The following is an 18,978-nucleotide window of genomic DNA, read 5'->3' on the forward strand; positions in this document are numbered from 1 at the left end:
AACCTATCAGGATGCATAACATTCACAAATAAGCACAGCGTGTAAGTAAAGCAGAAAGGCAGGATTGCGCAAAGAGACATGTACAGTACCCAGAGCACGTGAGCTAGGGATTTAAAGACACATTTTTGTTGGCACTGATAGACATTGCATGTGTGTGAGTGTGTTGGACGCAGAATGTGAGCGTGATACCAGCCCCTCTGGGCTCCACATGAATCATGTGTGTTACATAAGACAGAGAGAGAGAAGATACACTTGGGATCAGCAGTGCCCTCCTTCCTTGCTCATCGGCCCATCTCTCTCACTCTATATTCCTTTTGTTGCTGTTTTCACATTCATAAACATATCCATTTATTTAAGGCATTAAGGAAAAAAATCAGTTATTGCTTACAAACATCAAACAGCCTTAAACCACTCCATACACACATTTACTTAATCACAGATGCGGCCCACTTGTCTGTGGCAAGGACATCTGGCACATTTCACAAGCTGGCTGTATATGGAGAGTGCATGTGAGTGTGTGTGGGTAGTGCACGTGAAGAGGTAGTGTCTGTATGTCGGGGGAGGGGCCTGGAAAATTGTAAGGCTGGAGCGAAAAGAAAGCTGGCACAAGTAAAGCGGTTCAATGAGTTCACACCATCAGCATTGTTTTCCTTAAGAAGAAATATAAAGCAAAAATTTTCTCGGATCTGTAGTGCTTGATAAATACTTGTTTACTTTAAGAGACATTTTTTTCTACACAAGACAACAATCAATTCAATGTGAAACCTGATACTTCACATTCAAAGATAATATTCTAAGACCCAAGGCACACAACACAAAACCTGATCTGAAGGCTGTTGTGGAGTAATAACCAAAGTTGGCTACCTGTGCTTAAAGCTCTCAGACGACGCTAATGTCACGACTGATTAAAACCTTATGACAACAACATGACCGCAGACAACATCATCTCTCTGTTTCACTCAATAGCTGAGGAAAACTGTTGTGACTCATTAGGACAGTGAATGGATTCATAGAGTGTGTGGGATTGAGCTCTCAGCTGCTGCTCTGAGGCAGAGCAACCTGACCAACCCAAGGGTAAAGGAAGCCAATTTAATCTAACTGACCTGCAAGACGAGGGGAAAATAACCTCAATCATTTCACATGAGACAGGCAAAGATGGCGGTAACTGTCATGAGTATCATGTGGAAGCACAGACAGAGAAAAAAAAGTCTGTGTGTTTGTGTGCCTGTGGCTTACCTGATGCGTGACCATGGGGGAGCAGGATGAAGAGGAGGAGAAGCACGGAGGCAGCCAGCCTGTGGGCTAGAGAGGAGGAGGTAGAGGAAGAGGATGAAGAATAGGAGGACGGAGCTCTCGTCTGAAACGCTACCATTCCATTGCACATCTTTTCCTCCGACAACCAGGGAGAGTCCTCTACGGCTTAACCTGTCCAGGCCACATTGGGAGGAAGGGATAGAGAGGGAGGGGGAGGGAGGACATGGATTACTATCAACATTCAGCAAAGATTACGTAACCAGATGCAACACAGAGAGACAGGAGGGAATGAAGAGAGATAGCTGTATAGACAGGAAGAGAAGCAGTGAGTTAGAGAGAAAAGGTCTGATCTGCATGTCATTAAGTAGAATTAATATGCTGATAACAATAACTGCATGAATAACATGCATTTCCTCTCCTCATACATTAATTCTACAAATAGCACCCACCAGCAGCAGCAGCAGCAGCAGCAGCCAGTGTGTTCCTCTGATCTTCCCTCAATCCCTACTTCTGGCTGTGCCACAAGATCTAACTAAATAAACCAGCCATTACACTCTGTTGTAGATGATGTAACAAAGAAACAGATCACTGCTGCTGATGAGGTAGCAACATCAGGGGAGAGAAGCTAAAAATGTGAGTCAGAGAGAGTCAGCGCAAAATTTGATAGTGATTGCAATTGCAGGTTTTGCAAAAATCCCGATGGTCAGGAAAGAAGGAGCTTGCTGAAGAAGCTGTATTTTACCTTAGCTTCATTGTAAACCAAGTATAATTCTCATATGGTAATGAGTCAGTCTGCTCCATCCCATTAAGGCAGTCAGCATGAGCAAATGGTACTCGTTAAGATTATTTTTAAAAGTATTTAAACAGTTTTGTAGCAGGTATGGGTATGATAAGATAAGGGTATGATGAAGAGGGTACACTACTTTACTGTGTAGTAGGGAAGGCCCGAATAGTGGTTTCTGGTCTCCGGATATTCGGGCCCTATTAAAGAGGGGTTGGGAGACGGCCCGAATATTCGGATCCATTCGTCTGGTCTCCCGGACCGGAGGAGACCCACCTGAGTATTTGGATCCATTCGTCTGGTCTCCTGGACGCAAATTTTGCACACTGCCTTCATTTTGTCTTCAGTTAAACTGAAGAATTCCCAAACAGCGGAGGTCTTTGGCATCTTGTCTTGTGTTTATGCAACGAAGTGAAGCGTGACGTCAGAGTCGGCAGCCACCCGGCCATTCGGGTGGTGGTAAGAAACACAAATGGATGAGCCGAGATGAGCCGATGTGGCCCAAAGGCAGAGCGAAGACAGTAACGCTGAATATTCATTCCGCCTGGTAACGTCCGACAGTGGGCGGGCCGAATATTCGGATACCAAAATTAATATCTGGATACCGGCGTAGCGAACGGATATTCGGGATATTCGGGTCCAGCCCTACTGTGTAGTAAAACAGATACCATGTTATGCTCTAAATGTCAGCTCAGTTGTGGTGCTACTCAGTCATATGCTGCAGGCTGTCTTCTGTAAATGATATCAATAGAGGAAATATGCTAAAAATAGTAGTTCCATGTAGTGCTTTCTGAAATATCTACTGTATTTTTAAGCAGTTATATGGCCAACATATTGGGAAGTATTTTTAATAGCCAATATTAGCTGTATCAGCCTAAAAAGCTTACGTTTTCTTTATTACATCACTTATCATAGGCAGCAAGCAATGTCTTTCCATTTATCAAGGTTTCTCCTGTAAGCACAGTGCAAGTGGTATCTTTGCAGAAAATGTAAAACAAGTAACATGCAGACAAAATGAAAATGTAAAATTAAACACCTGGTTCTCAAAACAGCTGGACAGGAATGGGGTCAAGATTTACTGTGAGATACCTTTAAACAGCATTAGTGGGACAAAAAAGTACAGCCTTATGTAAAGTAACAACAACACCCCCATCCCCTCTCCACAAACATTTCCCCATGATACCAACTTAACAGCCTTCCAAAAACCATTTGTTGGTTGATTAAGAGAATACAATAAGATATAAACTATCATTACATAGATGAGAATAGATGAGATGCAGGTGTGTCTAGCTTTAGTTATGTAGAGATCAGGACCAAGTAGCAGTGGCTGCACTTTGTGAGAAACTAGCCAGCTGGAAGGCAGGATTCTCAAGAGAAGGCAGAGGGCCCATTACAGTTCCAAAAGGCTGCTGAGCTAATGGCTACAGTAATGGCATGACTGCACTCAGAGAGCCACAAATTTGATTGCAGATTTGCAGCATGTCCACTGGCACTGCCACAGACAATCCTGACTGTGATGAAAGAAGTAATTTTAAATGCACGTGCACACATTGTTGCTGATTACATACACACAGCATGCTGTGAAGATGAATCTTTTGTGTTGCATCAGAGAAACACAGACGACATGAGGTTGATCAGGTACCAGACATAGACAGGACAGACCAAAAAAAATACAGCTTCTTCCTTCATAAATCTTAAAGAAAATGATAAGTACTGTGTATTTTTATCTACTTTCTGTACTGAGGTTATAAATATATAGTAATCTAACTTCAGCACCTTTTATGCCATCGTCCTCCATATTTGAGTGTTCTGGACTGAGCTGCATTTCAAAGTACCAATGATCAGGATCATAAACTGGTATATAATTTCCAACACACACAAGCAGCAGCACCCCACTGCCTGCCACCTTTCTGATGTCCCCAAAATGGATGAAGGGAGAGACATACCTGCATATGATTAAGGCCAGTGGGAGAGAGTGACGTCAGTCAGTTTTGGCAGGACAGTCTGGTTACGGCACTGAGCCAAAGGACAGCTAGTCAAAAGCACATGCAGGGGACCTGTGCCAGCCATTTGATCCATAGATGCTTTCTCATTTGCCCATGCTGGGATCAGACCACAAAGACTGCTAAATCGAAGATCTGCGTTACATAGACACTTCGTTATTGTAGGTGGTGTCCTCAATGTTTTACAAATATCAAGGACAAACAAAAGCCAAAGGTAGGGCAAAAATGCACTTGTTAAGGTGTAAATCACTGCTTGGGATGGCATTTATAATGCAGGACTGACCTCCTGAAAGTGGTGAGGGCAGAGTATTGACTAGCCAGTGCATTTGCAAAGTGAAAACTTAAGCAAAATTAGCTTAATTGCTTTCACACAAGAAAGTCTGAGAAAGGGGAATGTCATTAAGTCTGTGAAAAGGTATGCTACAACACACAGCATCCAATTAGCTATAACAAGATATCTCTGAGAGTTGAAGGAATTTCAGCAGATCTTTTCATGCGCTGACTTTATGTTCATGCATTTAATTGATAAATAACACATCAGGCTGTCTGACAGCAAAAGCACAGGAATATCTGTAGTTTGGATGTAACCTAACTTGCAACTGTGTGGGCTTTCTGTCAGACACCAGCAAAGATGTTCAACTTGACACATGACATTAAAGAATGTAATGCTATTTTAAACTTCAAAACATCTAGTTTCCTGGAACAAAATTTTGCATCACACCACATCAACAAACACTTCCTGTCAGGAGCTACATGTAGCCAGGTAACATTAGTCTTTTCTAAAAATCCAAATTGCAATTTAGGGTCTGCACAGAAAAACAGCACATGTTCAAATCGCTGTGTTTCAAATTTACTAGAAATTCATTCTAAATGGTTGATATTTAGATTATTACTACAGTATGATTACTTTAATTAAATCAACATAATTTTAAAACTGAATGTACTAACAGAAAAGCAGTTAAAAAGAAACCAAAAGCAAGAACTAAAAAGTCCTTCCAACAGGCAGATTTGATGAAAAACGTGCAATGATATGAAACGCAGAAGCCTACACAGACCTTGCAAGAAACCAGATGCAAAACATCATACCAAAACACCGGTTCTAAACTGTCTAAGTCTCAGAAAACATAACTAGCTGTATACATTTTTACATGAAGCTCTCATGTCAAAGTTGTGTAACAGTGTGCTAGAATGGACAATATATATTCAATGTGATCATTTCAATTAGTTCCATACAGAAACAGTATTCTGTGCCACAAGGCCATGAAGAAGCAAGGGGAGCCATTCAGTTATCCAACAAAACTTGTGTTGCCAGTTCTAGCTTGTTGTTCAGATGGAGGAGTACACTATATTTTACAAAATTTCTTATTTCTAGCTCACTGTCAGAAGAACAGGACAGTGGAAATGGTACCTTGAACTATTGGATAAATTGAGATGACTTTGATGATCAATATAATCCTTAAAGGCATTTATCAAACAAAAAATGGAGTAAATCCAGCTTCTTCTGTGGAGGGATTTCCAGCTCTTCTGTTGTATAGTACAGCAAATTGAGTATCTTTTGGGCTTTAACTGTTGGTTGGAAAAACAAGCAAAATGAAAATATCACAGAATCTCAAAAATATCTGCTAATGATTGTAACTGTTAATTACAACTTTAAACATTGCAAAATATAGCTATGCTATTTGTCAAATCTGTAGGCCATACTTTTGGCTAGTGCATTAAAGAAGTGGACGTTTTAAAGGCATGGATACTTTGTTGTGTCCCTCACTTGAGGAAAAAACTATACAATTCTCCACTTCAGACACAAGTGAGACAACCAGCCAGCAGGCTGTTACTGCAGTTTCTCAGCTGCCCGGGGCTCCTGGAATGCAAAGGGAGTCAGGCAGAGCAGCAGCACAGGCATGTGTCCGGGAACAGAGAGCACTCAGTGTGCCAAAGAAACAGCCGAGAGGAGATTTCCACCCAATAGACCCCAGTGCTACTGCTGCTGGTATAGCCTGCCTGGGCCTGTGGATCGAGCCCAGAGATGGGACTCTGCATCGGAGCACAGAAAGGACCCTTTGTTATGAAGTATTATGGTAGTGTTAAGCTCCAGAGTGCCTCAGCATCCCTCTGTACTGCCGCAAGGACATGGACAGAAACAGAAAGAAAGTCGGAGAGGAGCAAGAAGGAAATAACATAAGGAAAGAGAAGTAAAATGACACAAGAGAACAAAAGGGAAAACAACACTAAAAATCACAGAAACACTGTTATGCTATGTTGACAGTGGTGAAAGTCAGGGAAATCTGAGAATAGGACTGTTGCCAAATGCAGTTTTCTTATCCTTACTCACAATATGCTTTCTCCAGTAAAGCTGTAAAACAGAAAAGATGTTCAATGCTGGGCAGGGAGTGCTAAAAATGTCACTGCAGTTACACAATATATTTTAAACCATTAAAGCTACACATTGTATATCTGCCAGTACTTCTGTGAAATCCAGACTGTGTCCAATACATTAAACAAAACAAGCTATTCGAACATTGAGAGTCAAATGAGTGCTTGTGACACATAAAGAAAATAACTGATCAGTTCATCAATGAATAATACATGTTCATCTAATGCCAAAACTTTATGTAACAACTCTATCCAGCAAAGTAAGCTCTAAAAATCTGACTCAAACATTAGGTTTGTCAAACACACTTAAACACTTGTGTAAGAGTTTTATTAAATGTCAAGTAAGTAAGGAACTAAGTCCATCAACTCGCTGTACGTATTGTAGTGTCACTTCAAAAAATAACAGTTGCCACCAGAAATCCTAACAGCTTGATTAATAAAAAGGAAATTAAACAAAGGAAGAGTACAAACAACACTCTCTTTGGCCAGTGAACATAGTTCTGCTTGAAAAAGTGGGCAGAAAAACACTAACCAGCAGTAGGCTGTATACATGTGGGATGAGAATAAATTTACAGGATTGTGAGCTAAGCTAATCCTGTAAAATTCAAATGAAATCCCAATATTACTATAAAGAAGGGGGCAGCAAAATAAATGGATACACCACATAAAGGAACAGATATACTGGTATAAGAATAAACATATCATATAAAGGAATAGTTACTGCTGTATAAATTATATGACAATATTACATTGTTGCACTGTATATACTCTCATATAGTTAGCCCCATAACAACAGAAACAAGGTGGTGCACAAAGATTTAATCAAACACTTATCTCCATACTAGAATAACGTTTTGGTGTGCTCTATATTAGATACAGCACATAAACACAAACTTTTTCATTAAAGGCACAATGGACCCAGATACTTCCCTGACTTGTTCTGTTCTCCAATATCAATATACAACAGCAGCTCATACCTGGACTTCTCTGCTCTTTGGTATAGTTCATATCTTACCCTGCCCTGCAAGCAGGAAACGACTCAAACTTTTACTGGAACAAAGGCGAGGGGGTGGGAAATCACACTGTTGAGAATATCAGGAAAGAGATCATCGAAAACCAATAACGCATCCCTGCTGCAACTCTATCAAACATGGTCAACAGCCTTTGTAGCCGTCCTTAAGCAGAGTCACACGCTTGGACACGTGCAACTGTACAGCGAGCTATTTAAACAAAGACTGTGGTGGGCTGTGCCAACACACACACACACACACACACACACACACACACACACACACACACACACACACACACACACACACACAACCAAACCAACTCAGTTCAAAGTAACATGACTAGAAATACTACCGCTAAAGCCTCGTTTCACTTACTTCCTTGTACAGGTACCATAAATACAGTCGGACATTATGCGACAGCGCCAGACCTTTTGCTTCCGTGTACCTTTTTTTGTTCACATGACCAAATAACACACATAATACAGTAATGCTACAGCTGTGAACAAATGCAACTAACTAGCCATCTTTTTTAGCTTTATTCTATCTTCAAGCATTTTTTGTCAGGATGGTATACTGCCACTAATTCAAACTTAAATCTCACTAATACAACAGACCTGTCAGAAACTAAATACGGCATTTATCCAACTACGCATATCACACATCACGGCTAGCTTAAAACACCTTAGTTGACAAACATAAAATTGACACCTAATTACTCACGTTGACAAGTTGTTAAACGTTGCCCGACATTTGGCGACGATTTATCCTGTATGTGATTATATAATCGACAAATACAGACAGGGAGAAAGACAGCGAGCCGGAGATCTCGTAGTGGCCTATGTGTGCTTAGCTTGCGAAAAAACACAGACTCACCAATGTAAAGGTTACCAGCAGCGAGTCCTCCTCTCTCCGTTTCACATTCGAGGCATTAACGGCTGTGAAAATGTTGACTCCCAAAACAGAATGTGGTAAAATAATGAAAAAATACAGTTTTTCGTCGTGTAGCTCCGTCAGTCCTGCTCGGTGTTTCCTTGTCTTCGAGTCGCCAGTTCTTTATTTTAGGTGCACGGAAACACTCGCTGTGAGAACTCGACAGGCCTGCCTCGCTCTCGCGCGGTCTCCATGGCTACCTCGGTGAAAGGGCGGGGCCAAATGTGTCAAGCCAACCAAAGCTCGATTTCACAATAAAAGCACAGCATCTATAGTAGGGACAAAAGAAATCAATATGAAAAAATATATACTACGATCCAGAACAATAAAACTGCAAATAGCAACGAAATGCTCACATTACGTTTTTATGCCATGTGTGTCATATAGAAGATTGTTGTTATACATATGCGGTTATAGCGAGTAATTACCTTCGGATTTAAGCTGGTGAATGTCAATTAAAGTCCACCACTGGATGATCTTAGGTTTATGTGAACAAAATTGTTTAACAAGGAATCTGTTGCTACATGTCAGCTACTTTCCATTGGAAGTGAACTGATAATTGATGTGACAAAAAAGAGAAACATTTCAGTTATTTTGGAATCATACGCATTTCTCATTTAATATTTAACAAAACCAAAATACAGAAATTAATAAAGGGAAGAGCAAAGAAAATACTTACTTAGAATTTACTTAGATCTAAAGCTCTTTACCATTGAAATTAAAATGTCAAAAGGGGGTGACAATGGACTGTAAATATCGTCACATATAGATAGATTAAAAAGAGAAAAAGATTTACTAGAAAATAAGATAGAACTCTCAAAATGCAAATTCAAATTGAATCTGAAATGTGCTTCCTTGCACAGAGGAAAGTCATTGTACATACAGGTGCAGCTCAAAAATTAGAAAAATTAAATCTTAATAATTATGGCTTGTAACTCATGTACATCAGAAAATAAATGTCTCGCATTATTAGAATATTTCCTAAGATACATTTCCAACTACCAAAAATGGAAGTGATCAGCCTGTGGCAATACTGAGGTGTTATTGAAGCCCAGATTGCTTTGATAGCAGTTCTGAGTGTACTTTTGGGTCAGATGTTTCTCATCTTCCTCTTGACCTCTTGTAGCTCCTTTCCTGAAAACATCTGTGCTTGGTAGTGCTTTTTGCACTGGCACCAACCTCAGTCGACTGCTTGTGAAGCTCTCCTAAGTTCTTGAATCAACCTTCTTGACAAACATCTCAAAGCTTCAGTGATCCCTGCTGCTTGTGAACCTTCTCCTACCACACTTTTCCCTTCCAGTAAACTAACGATTGATGTGCTTCAATACAGCACTCTGCCAACAGCCTTTTCACCAACGATCTTCTGTGGCCAACCCTAATTTAGGAGGGTGTCAATGATCGTGTTCTAGACAACTGTTGAGTTGTTGAACTCAAAATAAAATATTCTACTCATTTGAGACACAGATTTCTGTTTTTCATTAACTATAAGCCATAATCACCAAAGTAACTGAATGAAATATATATAATTTAAATGATTTGACCAAAAATGGAAATATTTTACTTTATGCACAATAAATATAGAACATATGGAAGTTTAACTTTTTGAATTAAATTATGCAACAAAACAGGAATTTCTTTTCACGATATTTACATTTTCTAAGTTGCACCTGTATGCGTGTGTGTTCTGCTTTGTGGCATATTTGCATCTTAAACAATAACATACAGACGTTGTATTAAAAGTCTGATACTTTTTACCACAGGCCTTTCTGAGGGAAAAAAAAATCTGTTGATCTGATTTTTAAATATGTAATTCTTAATGTCATTCTTTATGTGTCTACCCTTGATGAAGCCTGATATGTAGTAGTTTACAAATATATTTGAACATCGTCAAAGCCAAATTTTCATTAGATACATATCAAATTATTAGATCTTCTGATATGCGGTGTCCGAAGAGCTATTGGAAAGTATGCATTGTTTTACCACAGTGTAAATAAGCATTGGACCTATGATTCGTTGTTAAACTCAAAAGGTTTTTCACAAATAGACATATGATCTCAGTGCGCTTATGAAGTATGCGGTGTATTATATAATAAAATGTACATTTTAGTTGCATATGAACACATTGTGCTTATAGATGGAAGATAATAGTAAATGAGTGTGTGGAAATTTCATTATACCTAAATGCAATTGTAATTTTCACCGTAATTTTGCAAATGATAATGTGTCACTGACAACATGCAGGCAATATCTTTGGAGTTTACTATATAGCTATACCCTAGTGAGAGTCAATCAGTTACTGAAAATATTGAAATATTAAAATTTATATATTTTTGCATCAAGGAAATAGGTAGGGCTGCATTGTCATTCAAATGAGGTGTATTATAGAGAAATGCTGACTTAAAGGGGACATGTTATGCAAACCTCACTTTGTGAAAGTGTTCTTATAGTAGTGTGTGTTGCAGTAGCCTCATTATGAGGTTCGAATTTGAAAACTGTCTGTTTCCTCCCTGCCTTGCTCCACCACATTTTGTGAAAATGCCTGCTCAAACGTCCGATTTTGATTTGGGTCCGCTTATGATGAAATAAGCGGATTTAACTCCTCCCCCTGACTGCCGGCAGCCGGCCGCCGAGGCACTACGAGAAGCCGAGAGAGTGTAACGCGCGCTCACGTCCCGGCCCCCCACGACTTCTGCGTTCAAGCCGCACATTGGGATGGCTGAGTGCGGGCCCGGGGAAGAAGAGGAGTGAGAGACCGCCGCTCTCCAGACGGCTGCTACCGGTGCCATGAGCCTAGTCACTTCGCACGAGACTGCCGGGCGCCCGCACCGAGAAGCCGAGCTCAGGGAAACGAGAGAAGAGTGGCGCTGTGAGGGAACCGCCACTCCAGAACCCCCTGGCTAGCTGTCGGCGACTGGGGAGATGCTCCGGTGGCTGGCCCGGCGGCCGGCCGCCGGAGCATCTCTCCTGCTAGCGGCTGCTGCCTGTGGCGGCCCACCGTTTTGTCAAGGGGCGGCGGGTTCTTGGTGTGGTGGAGCTGTCAGGGATTACGGGAGCGAACTCTCCGCTGGCCAGCTCTTTTCTAGCCTAGCTTAGCTAGACTGTATTCCCGTTATAAGGGATATACAGGAATACGGTCTAGCCCTCCTCCATTGACACATTTTGACAGGTTTTCAAGCTCCGAGCAGATCAGACCGAACCAATCAGAGCACCAGAGGCGGGAGTTAACGATGCGTCATCTTCAGGGCCGAGTTGGCGACCGCAACAGAGCGAGGTTTCTCTCGTGCGCTTTCCTCTGTTTTGCACGGGCTGAATTTGTCCTTAAAACCTCAACAAGAAGCAGCTCTTAAAGCTTTTCTTTTTTAAAAGGATGTATTTTTAATTCCGGCAGGCTGTACGATAGAATGCGTAATGCTGCCCTCCACTGTTGAAAGGGAGAGCTTAGATTTTCCTCAGGACCCCTGTACGGCGAAGGAAGCTGTTAAAACCATAGATATATACAAACACTAGATGTCTCAAGACGGAGTCTGCAGCGTCGTCACTTGGCGGCCATCTTAGGACAGGGGACTGCTCTGGCGCACTGTAGTCAATGGTAAGGTGGATGATTTCCTCACTTTAACACTCACAACTCCCTCAATTCTTGATTGATTTACAAACGGTTTAGTTTATTACAAACCTTATTAACGTGGCTATGATTCGGGCTCAATTCCGAAATCGCAGCTTTTCGTTTTGAAAAATGCGGCATAGTTGTGTGTCTTTTCTGCCTGGCTACTCACATTGAAGATAGTGTTACTCACAATCTGATTTTCAATTATTAGGTTTTCCTGAGACGAACGTTTTTTGAGAACCGAATCTTTAGGCGAAATTACATTCTTTGTGGTTGTGGTTGTATTTATTTGCTGGTTAAGAGACTTTGATTGAGACCTTAGACTTATTGTTTGTATACGTCTATGCCTGGATTAGTTAGCCTGCAGCCGAAATGCATTGTGGGTAATGTAGGCACCAGGTTCATGAAAAGAAAAGACAACATCTCTGTTTGTTGTGCGTTGATTTTGGTTGAGCTTTGTTTTTATCTGTGCATTAGAAAGCTGATAGTAATAAAGAAGTGCAATGCTAAATAATAAAATTACATTTACATCCATTTATGCTAAAAAAGGTGATATCTGTGTTCATTATTATATGAATTCAATGGTTTTAATTATTCTTATGTAAGCAGTAAAACAAGTACATCTCTGACGTTTATTACAAACCAAGCTGTTGTAAAATCGATTGAAAATTGAGCAATCTACAGTGATTTTAAAATCCATGCTCCATTGACTTTAATGTTATGAGTGATCGAGCAGCCCTGTCCCAAGATGGCGACGTTTCTCCCCATAGGCTGACAGCGCTCATGAGACATCTAGTGTTTGTATATATCTATGGTTAAAACTACAAAACATCATGGCGGAAAGGCAATTGTTAGGTCGCTTAGTGATTGTGTCACACGTGTTAGGCTGATTGGCTCTCTCCAATTCAAGCTGTGATTGGTAGTCCCGCTCTGGGCTAGATTTGGTTCAATGGAGCAGTTCCAGACTGACTTTATGTGTATTTGTAATACACAATATAAAGGCTGTCTGGTCCCCAGGCAAGCTCTTTTCCTCTTGGGTTTGCTCCCAAGAGGCGGCTCAGTCCCTCGGTGACAGCTTGTTGGAGCTCCCTCAGTTCTTCCTCCATCTGCAGTCGGGCAAGCGCCATCCCACTTCTGACACCAATGTAGCACTGAGCGCGTCCTCTCCCAAAGAGGGGAGGGGGAGTGAACGCGGACAGATGCGTTCATTTGCATACCAGAAACAGCCTGTTCTGAGGAGAGCTGGTGAGAGTGAATTTTTCGACCGCTGAAACTCCGAACAAAGGATGATTTTGGGGCGAACAAACTTAAATACTATGTTTTTGGGCTTCTGCGACCTGTATGACGTGACCGAAAAATAGCATTATATGGGACCTTTAAAAGACATAAACTTTAATATGAAGACTATTTCATTTATTGTACCCAAAATCCATTGCAACCTACATCATTTTATCCAAAGTAAATTCTTCAACTAACAATGACTGAAGAGGGTTTTTTTTTTATTTGCAAAGGTAAAATGCACACCATGGTAAATCGGCCTGTAATGCCACAGTTTCCAAAAACCAGGCTACTATTTATTAAAACCACAGCATTCTCTTTAGTTGTACACCATTGTTAGATGTCTGCAAATTTGTTGTTTTGTGTAACTGCTAAATCTACTTTTACTTTCACTTTCTCTCATTCTGGTTAAGTCTGGCTCATATCCTGAGCTTACAATCCCGTCCTGTCTTCATTCTCCCACTTTGTCTATGAATTATTCACTTCTCTTCTTTCTCCCTTAGAGGAAATCATCAGAACAGCAGAGGTTTTGAAATCATAGCACTGGCCAGCCAGTGAATAATAGGATACAACTCCAGCATGACATGCCATTGAGGCATTTAAAGAACCTCTGAGAAGACACCTACAGTTCTACCCTAGAAATAAAGAAGAGATAGTAGAGGTCAGTGTCCTTCCAATTGATCATTAAAGAAAAAAATATGGGCAGTAATCTGGTCAACAGAGAAAAACATGCGGTACTAATGAGCTTCCCATCATGTTCTTGTATTCATTATGAGGAGACGGGTCATGCTCCAAATATCAAGCTACACTGTGCTTGTACGAGAAGACTGACACTAATCTTTCAGGCTTTCCCAGTATTCAAACTTTGTGCTAATACACCTTGACATCTTGTGATTGCATTGCCTTTCTCTAACGACAAGTATAAGTTTCTATCATATTTGCTGAAAGAGTTTGAAGGTTCTGTACATCTTAGTTGTTCCCATGAACAACCTTCTAGACCTAGACCTTGAAATCTGCTGGAGCCACTCCTCAGTCTGGACACCACAGCCTAATGCTCCCGTTACCACTGGACTGTTCTAGGGGCCTCTTTGCACAGCCTGTTAGGGCCTGTTTTTGTGCTATCTATCTATCTATCTATCTATCTATCTATCTATCTATCTATCTATCTATCTATCTATCTATCTATCGCGTTAATAGACCCATTTACTGTAGATAAATAAAGAGGGCTGCGCGCGCACCCTGGCAACGGAAGTATGGCGGCTGGCAGTGGCTTGTCAAGCCATGCGGGTGCATTATCAGTAAAAGATCACGAAAAATACTTTAAAAAGATCACTTTAACAAATGGCAAGAGGCTCCCAGATCCCTGTACACTTACTGAACAGGACTATGACGTTAGTAAGTGGCCCAATATTCAGTGGCCTGATATGTATTTGTATTTATTTGAAAAACCTAGAGTGTACACTAAAGAGAAGCTGCGAGCATACAAATCTATGGAGGCCTATGATTATGCAATTTGTGGACAGGTACAGGTGAGATACAAGGACACTCTGTGACAAAGAGTTTTGTGTTTTGATGTCTGAAATCCTACCCAGCCAAAGGCAAGGGCAGAAGACTACGATGTATGAGGCATGGGTGATCATCAACAAAGTGGAGAACTGCATACACACAGCAAACTGCACCTTTATGGCGGCGATTCCAGCCGCTTTATTTTTTATGTCCCCCTGTCACAACAGTCAACAGGGTTTTTATTAGTGGCTCTAATCGTGTGGGAACCAACAGCTCGTCAGTATATTTTGCACTGATTTCACTTTATTTGCCACAACAGAGCACACGCGTGCATTGTTGATGGTATCCTCCGTCCAATCCGCTGGCTTGATAACCTGGAACCACAGCTGCCTTCGATTGCTCTGAAACGGCTGAGAGCCAATTGGCATGCGGTAGAACTTATGTCCCTCTTGAGTATTTCGGTTCGCACAACCAAAAACACAACAGCCTGACATTATGATGCTGACAGTTCAGCGTTAGCTTTTAATACAATAACAGGTGGAAGTTATCTGTTGTATTTTGGATGCTAGTTGTTTGGTCTGCAGAGTAATGAACTGTTTTATTTGACCCTTCACCCAGTTAAACATTACCCTGCAACCATTTGTCCTGACATGCCTTTTACTCCGCCAGCGGAACATTCACTGCATTATTCTCTTTAGTTATAGACACAGTTCAGTCTCATGTAGTCAGTGGCAAACCATAGTGTGGCATGTATAGTTTATCCAGTTTTTTTTCCCATATACTCTGACAGATGGAACACATCAGTGCTGCATATGTGACAAATTAACTGTCTTAATTGAGTGAAAGGTTAATTTGAAGATCATAGAGTCTGTAAGACAGATTCGCCCTTAAACCTGGATTTATCACTTCTGTGCAGAATAATGTTTGTGCTCTTGATTCCTTGTTTTCAATATTTGAATGAATGTGTCTGTTTTCTATTGAAGATGTGGTTTTTGCAAATACATTGGTGCTTATTTATGCAGTACTAAATACTAAGTTTCCTTTTTGAGACCCAGACTCTTTGTGATTCCACATTGTAAAGTTTCTCATTTTTAAATTGGTTAATGAATGTGTTTTAAGAAAAACAATGATAGCACTGAGGCATAGAGAGGTGATTTTTGCTTGTGCATTCACTTTCATTTTTCCTTGACTACCTTGACAGACGCGGTGACCCCAGGGCTCTACCAGCGAAACTGAAATAAAGAGCAGGACAATTAATATCATTCACTGTTGACATCCCGAACATTTGAAATGGCTTACTCACAGATCCACTTGAAAATTCTCCCCAGTGTTCTTTATTTATTTGATAAACTGGTGCAGGTAAAAGTAGAGAGACTTGCACCTCACAAATCAGTACAGCTGACCTGGGTGGAAGTTACACGTATGGAGCCCAGGAGTTTGTTTTGGGCCATGGTACCAGACATTCCTCACAATAAATTCACAAAGAAAAATGTGCTCGGCCCAACATTGGTAGAGTTAGAATCTGTGAATGGAGAGACTGGGTTTATCTTAGCATCTGAAACCAATGAGAGAGAATACATGACTGAGGGGAGGAAGAGAATACCTCTGGAGGAAGGAAAAAATACGAGGAGTCCTTTTCATACCACCAGGTGAGTGTGTTTTAGTGAAACTAGTGTTCCATTCATTCATGCATAGAATTAAGAACAGTGTCAGTGCTTAGTTTCTTTATTTAATGAATATTCTTTCATTTTTTATGTTTTTTTTTCTCTCTTCAGGAAAGAGTCCATTCCCAGGGATTATGGACTTGTATACTTTTGGCGGAGGTCTTAGTGAACCCAGAGTCAGCCTCTTGGCAAGTAAAGGTTTGGTTGTCCTGTCACTGGTCTATTTACATTACCAGGATTTCCCGAAAATCCTGAAAAAACTTGGATTTGGAGTACTTTGAAAAGACTGTAACATATCTGAGGAACCGGCCATAGGTTAATAATGAAGATTTTAAAAATCCCATTTATAATCCCAAATTATGTACACTTTACCTTGCTGTTTTACTTTTTGGGAAAACTGTGAAAACAATGTCCAAACATTTATAGTGACGATATATTGCAGATAGAATACAAATTTGTATTTACTGTGTCAGTGTTGCCATCTGCTGGCTGCTTTCTGATGTCACAACCATTGATCTGTGACAAAAACTTGCATATCGACACCCTCTTAGAATATTGGCCTAAGTAACTTTTCAGGTTTTTCAGAAAACACAAAAAACTGAACCACACCACACTGAACCTTGACCTAGGCCATTACACGACAGTGGTAGAATCACTCTATATGTTTCCCTTTACCCCTCTCCCCCTCTCACACACTCACCCCCTCACTTTCACTCACACCCTATGTACCCCCCATGTTTATTGTGCTTGTATGTTTTATAACGTGTTTGTTGATAGTTTTTCAGGCAATGTTGTGCTCTTATATAATGTATATATAGATGCTGACTTACTATGTACATCTCTCTCCCACAGCTCACAGACAGCAACAAACAGCTCATAAGGACATACACACGTGGACAAAATTGTTGGTACCCCTCAGTTAAAGAAGGAAAAACCCACAATTCTCACTGAAATCACTTGAAACTCACAAAAGTAACAATAAATAAAAATTTATTGAAAATTAAATAATCAAAATCAGCCATTACTTTTGAATTGTTGATTAACATAATTATTTAAAAAAACAAACTAATGAAATAGGGCTGGACAAAAATGATGGTACCCATAACTTAATATTTTGTTGCACAACCTTTTGAGGCAATCACTGCAATTAAACGATTTCTGTATTGGTCAATGAGCGTTCTGCAGCTGTCAACAGGTATTTTGGCCCACTCCTCATGAGCAAACAGCTCCAGTTGTCTCAGGTTTGATGGGTGTCTTCTCCAAATGGCATGTTTCAGCTCCTTCCACATATGTTCAATGGGATTCAGATCTGGGCTCATAGAAGGCCACTTTAGAATAGTCCAACGCTTTTCTCTCAGCCATTCTTGGGTGTTTTTGGCTGTGTGTTTTGGATGGTTGTCCTGTTGGAAGACCCATGACCTGCGACTGAGACCAAGCTTTCTGACACTAGGCAGCACATTTCTCTCCAGAATGCCTTGATAGTCTTCAGATTTCATCGTACCTTGCACACTTTCAAGACACCCTGTGCCAGATGCAGCAAAGCAGCCCCAAAACATTACTGAGCCTCCTCCATGTTTCACCGTAGGGACAGTGTTCTTTTCTTCGTATGCTTGGTTTTTGAGTCTATGAACATAGAGTTGATGTGCCTTACCAAAAAGCTCCAGTTTGGTCTCATCTGTCCAAAGGACATTCTCCCAGAAGCTTTGTGGCTTGTCAACATGCATTTTTGCAAATTCCAGTCTGGCTTTTTTATGAGTTTTTTTCAGCAGTGGTGTCCTCCTTGGTCGTCTCCCATGAAGTCCACTTTGGTTCAAACAACGACGAATGGTGCGATCTGACACCGATGTACCTTGGCCTTGGAGTTCACCTTTAATTTCTTTGGAGGTTGCTCTGGGCTCTTTGGATACAATTCGAATGATCCGTCTCTTCAATTTGTCATCAATTTTCCTCTTGCGGCCACGTCCAGGGAGGTTGGCTACTGTCCCGTGGGTCTTGAACTTCTGAATAATATGAGCCACTGTTGTCACAGGAACTTCAAGCTGTTTAGAGATGGTCTTATAGCCTTTACCTTTAAGATGTTTGTCTATAATTTTTTTTCGGATGTCCTGGGACAATTCTCTCCTTCGCTTTCTGTTGTCCATGTTCAGTGTGGTACACACCTTTTCACCAAACAGCAGGGTGACTACTTGTCTCCCTTTAAATAGGCAGACTGACTGATTATGCGTTTGGAAACACCTGTGATGTCAATTAAATGACACACCTGAGTTAATCATGTCACTCTGGTCAAATAGTTTTCAATCTTTTATAGAGGTACCATCATTTTTGTCCAGGCCTGTTTCATTAGTTTGTTTTTTTAAATAATTATGTTAATCAACAATTCAAAAGTAATGGCTGTTTTTGATTATTTAATTTTCAATAAATTTTTATGTATTGTTACTTTTGTGAGTTTCAAGTGATTTCAGTGAGAATTGTGGGTTTTTCCTTCTTTAACTGAGGGGTACCAACAATTTTGTCCATGTGTGTACACAGACAATATTTTATATTGCTACATATTCAATGACTGAACTTCTCTCTC

The 18,978-nt window shown here is 40.6% G+C and overlaps 1 protein-coding gene across 2 annotated transcripts in view; it reads right to left on the minus strand.

Moving 5' to 3' along the window:
• susd6 (sushi domain containing 6) overlaps nucleotides 1-8,567 on the minus strand; it is a 43,611-nt gene extending 35,044 nt beyond the window's left edge. Inside the window, exons 1-2 of one of the 2 annotated variants that reach the window (XM_051960924.1) lie at nucleotides 8,295-8,567; nucleotides 1,237-1,425 (exon numbers count right to left, since the gene is read on the minus strand). In XM_051960924.1, coding sequence (XP_051816884.1) covers nucleotides 1,237-1,384 — 148 coding nt within the window. In that variant the 5' untranslated portion in view covers nucleotides 1,385-1,425; nucleotides 8,295-8,567. Of the gene's footprint in view, nucleotides 1-1,236; nucleotides 1,426-8,141; nucleotides 8,252-8,294 lie in introns of those variants that run through there. The other variant, XM_051960925.1, reaches the window with a different exon arrangement.
• Between the last annotated feature and the right edge of the window lie 10,411 nt (nucleotides 8,568-18,978).

This window comes from Acanthochromis polyacanthus, chromosome 16 (assembly GCF_021347895.1).
Source record: "Acanthochromis polyacanthus isolate Apoly-LR-REF ecotype Palm Island chromosome 16, KAUST_Apoly_ChrSc, whole genome shotgun sequence".
In the NCBI taxonomy this organism is placed as follows: Eukaryota; Metazoa; Chordata; class Actinopteri; family Pomacentridae; genus Acanthochromis; species Acanthochromis polyacanthus.